The 12,432-nt window shown below is 33.5% G+C and overlaps 1 protein-coding gene across 1 annotated transcript in view; it reads left to right on the top strand.

Annotated features, from left to right (window-relative positions):
- Window positions 1-3,715: 3,715 nt before the first annotated feature.
- LOC127705238 (uncharacterized) overlaps window positions 3,716-12,432 on the top strand; it is a 64,976-nt gene continuing 56,259 nt past the window's right edge. The window contains exon 1 of the mRNA XM_052209576.1: window positions 3,716-4,433. Coding sequence (XP_052065536.1) covers window positions 3,810-4,433 — 624 coding nt within the window. The 5' untranslated portion in view covers window positions 3,716-3,809. The remainder of the gene's footprint in view (window positions 4,434-12,432) is intronic.

The raw sequence follows: 12,432 nt of genomic DNA, 5'->3' as shown, positions 1-12,432 counted from the left end.
GTATGGAATGATTGTAAGGTGTACATGTCTAGCTGGCAGGTGTCATCTTACCTTGACCTCATTTTCATGGTTCAGTGGTCAAAGTTAAGTTTTTGAGTTTTGGTCTTTTTTTCTAATACTATATGTAATAGTTCAACTATATTTGGTGTATGGAAATATTTTATGATCTATATGTCAGTCACGCAGGTTTTATTTGACCTTGACCTCATTTTCAAGGTTCATTGCTCGGTGTTAAGTTTTTGTGTTTTTGTCTGTTTTTCTTAAACTATAAGCAATAGGTCAACTATATTTGTTGTATGGAAGAATTGTTAGCTGTACATGCCTGCCTAGCATGGTTCATCTGACCTTGACCTTATTTTCATGGTTCATTGGTCAATGTTTAGTTTACTTGGTTAATGTTAAGTTTATGTGACAGTTGTAATAAAGCTTTATATTTAGGACTATCAACATAATATCAATGATTAGTAAAGAAGGCGAGACATTTCAGCGTGTGCACTCTTGTTTTTCATAAAATATGCTGAATTGCAGGGAAAAGATATTAAATTTGTGTTCTATGCTTAAAAATGCAAATATTTCTTCTTTTATATCAGAAATAATACAACGTCAATTGCAATCAGTCATAAGTAATGCATTCAGATAAGTACTTTTATATAAGATATGAATAATTTAAGGATAAATATACATAAACTTTTGTTTTTTTTAAATAAGAATTCAATAATTTCTCTTTTTTAATGGAAATTATTGAACGCCTATGGTTTTTTGTACTCTTATTGTTCAGGATTTGTTGTATTTCATAAAATATGTTGAATTTAAGGGAAAAGATTCTAAATGTAATGTTCGCATTGCTTAAAAATACAAATATTTCTTCTTTTATATCAGAAATAATGCAACGTCAATTGCTATCAGTCATTATAAATGCCTTTATATAAATTTTTTTTTAATTAAATGTGAATAAATGAAGGATAAATATGCATTAACTTTTGTTTTTGTTGAACAAGAATGCAATAATTTCTTTATTTGAATGGAAATTATTGACTGTCATTAGATGTTTGTACTTTTCATAGTTTAGTATTGGTTTTTTTTCATAAAAGTAAAAGAAGATCATAGAAATTATCCTTAAATGTTGTTTGCATTGTTAAAAATTACCAATTTCTCTTGTTTTGTTAAAAAATAATGCATTGTTATTTGTAACTAGTTATTTCAAAGGCTTCAAGATTATTTTTTTATAAGAATTTTAATATTGTAAGTAGAATAAGGCTGAAACTTTTGTTGGTGTTCAAAATGAATGCAATAATATCTTCATCTTGAGAGAAATAATGAATCACCATTTTATTTCAGTACTTTTTGTACATCAGGATTGGTTGCATTTCATAAAATATGTTGAATTTAAGGAATCAGATACTTAATTTAATATTCGCATTGCATAAAAATACAAATATTTCTTCTTTTATATCAGAAATAGTGCAATGCAATTGCTATCAGTCATTATAAATGCCTTTAGATAAGTAATTTTTAATAAAATATGAATAAAGAAGGATAAATATGCATAAACTTTTGTTTTTGTTGAAATAGAATGCAATAATTCCTTTATTTGAAAGGAAATTATTGAACGTCATTGGATTTTTGTACTTTTTATAGCTTAGGATTGATTATTTTTTATTAAGTTAAGAGACTATCAGAAAAAATATATTATTATGTTTTTCTCCTTGTTTAAAATTACCAATATTTTTTATTTTTATGAGAATTTGCAGCATTTTTATTTTTATTTGTGATTTGTTATTTTAATGGCCTCGAGATAAGTTTGTTTAAAGAATTATATAAGATTTTAAGGATAAAATACTTAAAAATATTTAAAAATAATACATCGAAATTTGGAATAAATGATCATTTCATTTTATTTTCAAGATCATTTTCGGAAAATAATAAAATCACTGAAAATCGCGATAAACACCGTTTTAGAAATGTCCGGGTTTGAAGAAATATAACCTAAATTAAAACAAAAATGGCCATTCTTTAATAGTTATATTTAAATTAAAAAGTTTTATATGCATATTTCTTTTCTTTTTAAATTCTTAAAACTGTGCTAAATAATTAATAAAAAAAGATGCTGATCATTTGTACTTGAATGTTTCGTATTTTCCATGTCGCCATTTTAATCAAATGAAACGAAACTAAGATTTCGTAATTTGTATTAGTTAATCATGTGACGTAGTAGGGTTCAATCCGTCAGAAAGGTCGATCGGTCCGATCCGTCCGATCCGTCAAATACTTTTACTATAAGTCTGACGGATTGGTGACGTGAGTTTGACGCGAACTTGACTGATCGGTGACTGATCGATGACCGCTGATTGATCGCTAAAACAGTAACGCCTAAGGTTGCAAGTACTGTAGCGATCCTACATTCCGTTGTCGTCGTCGTAGTCGTCGGCGGCGTCCACAAATATTCACTCTGTGGTTAAAGTTTTTGAAATTTTAATAACTTTCTTAGACTATCCTGGATTTCTACCAAACTTGGACAGAAGCTTGTTTATGATCACAAGGTAGTATCCAGAAGTAAATTTTGTAAAAATAAAATTCCATTTTTTCCGTATTTTACTTATAAATGGACTTAGTTTTTCTGCCGGGAAATATTACATTCACTCTGTGGTTAAAGTTTTTAAAATTTTAATAACTTTCTTAAACTATCCTGGGTTTGTACCATACTTGGACAGAAGCTTGTTTATGATCATAAGATAGTATCCAGAAGTAAATTTTGTAAAAAAATAAATCCATTTTTTCCTTATTTTACTTATAAATGGACTTAGTTTTTCTTCCAGTTAACATAACATACAGTCTGCAGTTTAAGTTTTTAAAACATTTATTAGATTCATAAACTATCCTGGATTTTTACCAAACTTGGACAGAAGCTACTTACAATCGAAAGATAGTATAGAGAGGAATATTTTTATTATTTTTTTTCCTCATTTTTGTTGAGCCTGCGATTAACAGCAAAAGTAGGCGAGACACTGGGTTGCGTGGAACCCTTACGAATTTTTTTGTTTATGATTGGTGATTTCCCTTAAAGATATAAATAGAAGTAGCATTTTTTTCTTTAAACCATTAAATGACTTAAGTCTTTTTAAATTGTAAAATGAAAAAGATATTTAGCACCTTTGGTCGGTTTGATAACCCATATCTGGCTTCAAATAAACAATCACTCTTACATTAAAACAATGATAATTAAACCCAAAAAAAATCATTTAGAAAAATGCAAAAAGGCTGTAAGGGACTTTATAACTAAATAAATACATTTTTCATCATGAGAAGGAGCAAGATTGAACTAGACATTCAGACCACATTCCACCATGGCCATTTATGTTGCTAGTACAGAAAACATGTACACACATTATTAAAGAAATATGCATGCCTTTTTTGGGGTATTATTTTTCCAAATGGGAAAGTATTCAATTTTGATCATCAAATGCTTTGAATACAGAATTAGGAAAGTTAATTTGTTTTGATATAGGACATTTAATTGAATATTCAAGACTAGTTTGTTTTCCTGTGCTGATCTAGGTGAGCGATATAGCTTTTATAGAGAAGTAATACCGTATAATATAAATATATGTTTGACTTTTATTTCAAACCTTAAGATAATTTTTTTTATTTTCATTTTCATAGATGTTGAATTTTGGCCAAAAGAAGATAAAACAAGGAAAACCTTCAAAAGGATGTCTGAAAATGGAATAATACAAAAAGTAGATCTCTACCAGATTTGGGAGCAAGAAGAATTCCGTCAGATTTTACCATTTAAAGAGTACATATTTGATATGCTGATACACCTTGATATCGTATCTGAACAGCGTAGATATGATACAAAAACAGGAAGTCGGCTACTAGTTGAAAACTTCTTTGTACCAAGTATGCTTACACAAAGAAATGATACAGATTTCTTGTCACAAGAATGTACACCAGAGAGGACTGTTAGTTTGGCTTTTGTTTTTAAAGGAACCATTATACCTCCAGCTTTACCGAATCGTCTCATATGCGCATGTCTCAGTATGTGGACACTAAAAGAATACCGTGGAAGGAAACTTATGTTTTCTGGGTTTGTTGGGTTATCATTTGATAAAGAGCATGATATCGTTGTCTGTGTAGAAGGAAATAAGATCTTATTGTACCTAGTCCACAAGCGCTCCAAGGGCCTGATAGTACCTGAAATAGCCACTAGTGTCAGAGAATGTTTGCATTTAACATTGGAGAGGATTTCAGAATTTTATCAGTCCACTGTCCAAGAAAAATTCAGCGGCCAACTACCATTTCACACTGAGTATTCCTGCTCCAGATTTATCTGTTACTTTCCAGAAGAAAGGATAGCTTTTAAAACTGATGAGTGCATTTGTAACCATGGTGACAACATTAAACTCAACTGGAAGGTTTGGAACCAGGAACAGGTTTGTATATTTACATTTAACATGAAAGTTATTTTCGTATCGTTTAATTTCCTATACCTTAATAAAGAGATGTAGATCTAGATTAACACATTTATTCTAAAACCAGTTGTTGGCATGACACGGGTTATGTTCTTCTCGTATATTTTATGACGGTATAATACTAAAACCCTAACAGGAGAGATTGTGCCTGATATTCATATGATGAAGACATAATCTTTTAATCAGTTTAATTGAGGTCTGGAGCTGGCATGTCAGTAACTGCTAGTAGTCTGTTGTTATTTATGTATTATTGTCATTTTGTTTATTTTTTCTTTTGTTTCCTATTCTGACATTGGACTTGGACTTCTCTTATACTGAGTTTTAAGGTACGTACTGTTGTGCGTTTGTTTTTTCTACATTGGCTAGAGGTATAGGGGGAGGGTTGAGATCTCAAAAAACATGTTTAACCCCGCCGCATTTTTGCGCCTGTCCCAAGTCAGGAGCCTCTGGCCTTTGTTAGTCTTGTATCATTTTTAATTTTAGTCTCCTGTGTATATTTTGGAGTTTAGTATGACGTCCATTATCACTGAACTAGTATACATATTTGTTTAGGGGCTGGTGAAGGACTCCTTCGGGTGCAGGAATTTCTCGCTGCATTGAAGACCCATTGATGGCCTTCGGCTGTTGTCTGCTCTATGGTCGGGTTGTTGTCTCTTTGACACATTCCCCATTTCCATTCTCAATTTTAAGAGTCTTCTTTGTGGATAAGGTCTGTTTTCTTTGTTTTCAAAACAACACAAAATAAGACTGGGATGTACAAATTTAAATCAGAGTTTTAAAAAGGATGAATTCAAATTGTGACCTCTTGGCAAGGTTTGTCTGAGTACCAGAGTTTTAAAAGTAGTTTCTTCAGATACACACACTTTCTTCCATTTCCTACTCTGGAACGCACCTACTACCTACCTTATTGTCATGGTTTACTTCAGTTACACACACTTTCTTTCCTTTCACTACAAAAGTCAAAAAGTCTGAAAAGACCAGTTTTTGTCTGAATTTGCATGAATTTTTTCTCGACATTCTTAATTTGTCTGAATAATTTTTAAAAATTCTCGACATAGTATGAATTTGTCTAATAAGGTTCTTGATTTTTCTTGACAAGTGTCTTGACAGTATGAACATTGTCTTAAAATTTCTCGACACTTCCTGTATCATCTGATAAGAGTCTGGATTAGTCTCGACCAATTCTTGACTGTCTTAAATTTGTCTCGATCTGTCTTGACATATTCTTGACATTCTTAATAATGTCTGAATATGTCTCGACATATTCTTGACATTCTAAATAATGTCTGAATATGTCTCGACACATTCTTGACAGTCTTAAAAATGTCTTGACACTATCTCAACAGTATAAATTTCGCCTGAAATGTGAACAGACTTATTCTGCACTGTTTATGACATTCTATTGCTGTTGTATACTCCTTTTTATTATGGCTAAACTAAACTTTGAAGAATCAAGGATTAATTTGGTATAGTAAGATACCCTTTTGGTGCAACTAAGTTGCAATACCCTGAATAATCCCCCATGTAGTTTAATTTTGATTTATTTTTATTAAACATTTAAGTAATTGTTTTCACTTGGAATATAAGTCAAAGGTATTGACAAACAGCATTTAGATTTTTGCCGTTCGCAAAACTGCAAGTCAAATTTGCTTTACTAAAATAGGTGTCTTGTATCTCTTTTGGACCCCACAATTCATATTTTGGGTCTGTGTAGCTAAAAAAATAGGGGGGGGGGGGCTTTCGTTTAGGTCAAAGAATTTGTTCCCATCTTGATTCAAAAACCTTATTCATTTTTTAGAACAACCCAAAAACATTTTTTATTCAAATTTGAGTGTTGAATTTTATAATTTTTTTATCAAAAATAAATATTTGTGATAACTCCTTCCTGAAAAGAAAAAAATGTTTAGATCTATATTATGCAAGTCTGTGTGAGAACCTTTTCATAAGACCGATGATTTCTATAGAAATCATTGATGGGACCCATTATAAATACATATTTATTATTCCTGGAGTAGATAATAATTTTCTTTTAATCTTTTGGAATTATTCAATTTGTTTTTATGTTAAAATAATTAACTTCATAATTTTGATGAAGAAAATCCATTTCAATTCAAATTTTTTTCATCAAAATGATGATTTTCATTTTCATCTATCAACAAACTTTTTAAATTGTAGTGGCATGGTCGGTCAACTGATAAGTTGTATGGCTGATTACAGGTAAAGCAATAACTTCTATTTGACAGTTGCGTGTACTCTGGGGTGTGGAATACCTTAATTTTATGGGGAACATCCTGTCCATGTGTAATACTTAATATATTCCAACAGATGACATTACACAAATTTTTCTTCTGTTAAATGAATGATTTGTATATCATCATAATTTGCTATTTATATAAACCACATTTTGGTATAATAATTATTTACCATATCAACATTGAATATTATGAATGTAGAATGAAATATGTCTACAGTATGATTGGTTTGAATCATTTAATTTATAAGATTTAGGAATCAAAATTTGTAATTATTTAAAATCCCACATTGAAATTGTTTTATATCAACACACCCACATTTGAATTATTTTATACTTTAGATTTCATAGCCATATTTGCATTTGTAAAAATATTTATATACCCAAATTTTCAATTATTTTACATGCCCAACTTTTATTTTTGTTGTAAAGAAGTGCAACTTGAAACAACAGTATATCATATAAAGAGAAATAAAGATTAAAGTTATATCATGAATATTGGTCATGATTTGTAAAACTCAGAACTGTCAAGTAAATTTAAGACACGATTCAAAATGTTCAGAATATGTCAAGCCATACTGAGAAAAATAAGAATGTCGAGAATATGTCGAGAAATTTCAAGACAGTATTCAAATGTCAAGAATTTGTCAAGAAATTTTAAGACCATATTCAGAATGTCGAGAATATGTCGAGTAAATTTCATACAAATTTAATATAAATGAGAATTTGTCAAGAACAATTAAGACACAAGTCATACTTTTGGAGAATGTCGAGTAAAAGTTCATGCAAATTAAGACAAAAACTGGTCTTTTCAGACTTTTAGACTTTTGTAGTGTTTTCTACTGTGGAACGTACCAACGACTGCCTACCTTATTGCCATAGTGTCAGGGTTTACTTCAGTTACACACACTTTCTTACATTTTCTACTCTGGAATGTTCCAACGACTGCCTACCTTATTTTCATAATGTCAGGGTTCACTGCAGTTACACACACTTTCTTCCATTTCCTACTCTGGAACACACCAACATCTACCTACCTTATTTCCATAGTGTCGGTGTTAACTTCAGTTACACACACTTTCCTCCATTTCCTACTCTGGAATGCACCAACGACTACCTACCTTATTGCCATAGTGTCAGGGTTTACTTCTTTACACACACTCTTCCATTTCCTACTCTGGAACATACCACCAACTACCTACCTTAATGTCATAGTGTCAGGGTTTACTTTAGTTACACACACGTTCTTCCTTTTCCTACTCTAGAAAGCACCAACGACTACATACCTTAATGTCATAGTGTCATGGTTTACTTCAGTTACACAAACTTTCTTCTTTCCTACTCTGGAAATTACCACCGACTACCTACCTTATTGTCATATTGTCATGGTTTACTTGAGTTACACACACTTTCTTCCATTTCCTTCTCTGGAATGTACCTACGACTACCTACCTTATGGTCATATTGTCATGGTTTACTTCAGTTACACGCTTTCTTCCATTTCTTACTCTGGAATGTACCAACGAATACCTACCTTATGGTCATATTGTCATGGTTTACTTCAGTTACACACACTTTCTTCCCTTTCCTACTGTGGAATGTACCAACAAGTGCCTACCTTATTGGCAAGGTTTACTTGAGTTACAACACACACTTTCTCCCATTTTCTACTCTGGAAAGCACCAACTCCTACCTACCTTATTGTCATGGTTTACTTCAGTTTCACACACTTTCTTCCATTTCCTACTCTGGAACGCACCAACTCCTACCTACCTTATTGTCATGGTTTATTTCAGTTACACTTTCTTCCATTTCCTACTCTGTAACGTACTAACGACTGCCTACATTATTTTCATAATGTCAGAGTTCACCACAGTTACACACATTTTCTTCCATTTCCGTCTCTGGAACACACCAACGACTATCTACCTTATTTCCATAGTGTCAGGGTTTACTTCAGTTACACACACTATCTTCCCTTTCCTACTGTGAAATGTACCAAAGACTGCCTACCTTATTGGCAGGGTTTACTTCAGTTACAGCACACACTTTCTCCCATTTTCTACTCTGGAAAGCACCAACTCCTACCTACCTTATTGTCATGGTTTACTTCAGTTTCACACACTTTCTTTCATTTCCTACTCTGGAACGCACCAACTCTTACCTACCTTATTGTCATGGTTTATTTCAGTTACACACACTTTCTTCCATTTCCTACTTTATAACATACTAACAACTGCCTACCTTATTGTCATAGTTTCAGGGTTCACTGCAGTTAAACACACTTTCTTCCATTTCCTACTCTGTAACGTACCAAGGACTGCCTACCTTATTTTCATAGTGTCAGGGGTCACTGCAGTTACACACACTTTCTTCCATTTCCGTCTCTGGAACACACCAACGACTACCTACCATATTTCCATAGTGTCAGGGTTTACTTCAGTTACACACACTTTCTTTCATTTCTGTCTCTGGAACACACCAACAACTACCTACCTTATTTCCATAGTGTCAGGGTTTACTTCAGTTAAACACACTTTTTTCCATTTCCTACTCTGGAATGCAACAAGGACTACCTACCTTATTGCCATAGTGTCAGGGTTGACTTCAGTTACACACACTTTCTTCCAATTCCTACTGTGGAATGTACCAATAACTACCTACCTTATTGTCATTGTGTCAGGGTTTACTTGAGTTGCACACAATTTCTTTCCTTTTCTACTGTGGAACGTACCAACGACTGCCTACCTTATTTGCAGGGTTTACTTCAGTTACACACACTTTCTTCCATTTCCTACTCTAGAACACACCAACGACTTCATACCTTAATGTCATAGTGTCAGGTTTTACTTCAGTTACACACATTTTCTTCCATTTCCTACTCTGTAACGTACCAACGACTAACTACCATATTGTCATGGTTTACTTCAGTTACACACACTTTCTTTCCTTTCCTACTGTGGAACGTACCAACGACTGCCTACCTTATTGGCAGGGTTTACTTCAGTTACACACACTTTCTTCCATTTCTGTCTCTGGAACGCACAGACTACATACCTTATTGTCATAATGTCAGGGATTACTTCAGTTACACACACTTTCATCCAATTTCAGTCTCTGGAACGCACCAACGACTACCTATCTAATTGTTATGGTTTACTTCAGTTTCACACATTTTCTTCCATTTTCTATTGTGAAACGTACCAACAAGTACCTACCTTATTGTCAGTGTCAGGGTTTACTTCAGTTACACACACTATCTTCTTTTTCCTACTGAGGAACGTACTAACGAATACCTACCTTATTGTCATATTGTCATAGTTTACTTCAGTTACATACACTTTCTTCCATTTCCTACTCTGGAACCAATCTACTACCTACCTTATTGTCATGGTTAACTTCAGCTACACACACTTTCGTCCATTTCCTACTCTGGAACGTACCTACGACTACCTACCTTATTGTCATGGTTTACTTCAGTTACACACACTTTTTTTACTTTTCTACTGTGGAACGTACCAATGACTGCCTACCTTATTGGCAGGGTTTACTTCAGTTAAACACTTCCTGACATTTTTGTCTCTAGAACGCACCAACGACTACATACCTTAATGTCATAGTGTCAGGGTTTACTTCAGTCACACAAACTTTCTTCCATTTCCCACTCTAGAACGTACCAACGACTACCTACCTTAATGTCATAGTGTCAGGTTTTACTTCAGTTACACACACTTTCTTCCATTTCCTACTCTGTAACGTACCAACGACTAACTACCATATTGTCATGGTTTACTTCAGTTACACACATTTTCTTTCCTTTCCTACTGTGGAACGTACCAATGACTGCCTACCTTATTGGCAGGGTTTACTTCAGTTACACACACTTTCTTCCATTTCTGTCTCTGGAACGCACAGACTACATACCTTATTGTCATATTGTCATGGTTAACTTCAGTTACACACACTATCTTCCATTTCCTTCTCTGGAACGTACCGACGACTACCTACCATATTGTCATGGTTTACTTCAGTTACACACACTTTCTTTCCATTCCTACTGTGGAATGTACCAACGACTGTCTACCTTATTGGCAGGGTTTACTTCAGTTACACACACTTTCTTCCATTTCATACTCTATAATGTACCAACGACTGCCTAACTTATTTTCATAGTGTCAGGGTTCACTTCAGTTACACACACTTTCTTCCATTTCCTACTCTGGAACGCACCGACTACATAACTTATTGTCATAGTGTCAGGGTTTACTTCAGTTACACACACTTTCTTCCAATTTCCGTCTCTAGAACGCACCAACGACTACCTACCTTATTATCATGGTTTACTTCAGTTTCACACACTTTCTTCCGTTTTCTACTGTGGAATGTACCAAGGAGTACCTACCTTATTGTCATAGTGTCAGGGTTTACTTCAATTACATACACTCTCTTCCATTTCCTACTCTGGAACGTTCCAACAACTACCTAACTTATTGTCAGGGTTTACTTCAGTTACACACACTTTCTTCCATTTCAGTCTCTGGAACATACTAACAACTACCTACCTTATTGTCAGAGTTGCTTGATTAACCAACATTGTCACTATTGATCCTGAGAATGTTCCACAGTGATATTTAAACTAATAAAATTGAAAACAAATGATTCTATGCAAATTCCTGCACATCTTACAATTAGATTATAATCTTAAGCAATATGTATGATTGGTCATTTGGCTGATGAAGTAAACTGTGTTGTAAATAAACATGATAAATGTAAAGAGAAAGGTTATCGTTGTAAAAGTGAGAATGGTAGTCACTTTGCTCAGTCATAGTCCCATCAACCCAGGATTGTATAATTACTATCAAATCTGTAAAAACTACTACAAGCCAGTACAATCTATAAATCGTATATTCTTACTCACCATACTCAGCCTAAGGCCAATCAACCGAGGGTTGTATAATTACTAGCATGTCTGTAAAAACTACTATAAGCACCTCTGCTGGTGGACTATCAGTCCCCAAGGGTATCATCTTTTTTAGTTACATACCTCTTCAACTGTTTTGGTTTTATACATCCTTGACTATCAAATATTCAGGTATGAGCGTTCCTGATTAAGGTAAATCCAGAAAAGCACTTCGGACACATAAAATTTATAACATGTTGTTTGTTATTTTTAGCTCACCTGGCCAAATGGGCCAAGTGAGCTTTTCACATCACTTGGCGTCCATCGTCCTTCGTTGTCGTCTGTTAACTTTTACAAAAATCTTCTCCTCTGAAACTATTGGGCCAAATTTAACCAAACTTGGCCACAATCATCATTAGGGTATCTAGTTTAAAAAATGTGTCTGATGACCCCGCCTACCAACCAACATGGCCGACATGGCTAAAAATAGAACATAGGGGTAAAATGCAGATTTTGGCTTATATCTCAAAAACTAAAGCATTTAGAGTAAATCTGACAAAGGGTAAAAATGTTCATCAGGTTAAGATCTATCCGTCCTGAAATTTCCAGTTGAATCAGACAACCAGTTGTTGGGTTGCTGCCCCTGAATTGGTAATTTAAAGGAAATTTTGCAGTTTTTGGTTATTATCTTGAATATTATTATAGATATAGATAAACTGTAAACAGCAATAATGTTCAGCATTTAGTAAGATCTACAAATAAGTCAACATGAATAAAATAGTCAATTGACCCCTTACAGAGTTATTGCC

Source organism: Mytilus californianus, unplaced genomic scaffold (assembly GCF_021869535.1).
Source record: "Mytilus californianus isolate M0D057914Y unplaced genomic scaffold, xbMytCali1.0.p SCAF_6, whole genome shotgun sequence".
Taxonomy (NCBI): Eukaryota; Metazoa; Mollusca; class Bivalvia; order Mytilida; family Mytilidae; genus Mytilus; species Mytilus californianus.
This window is presented reverse-complemented; position numbering and strand designations above follow the sequence as displayed.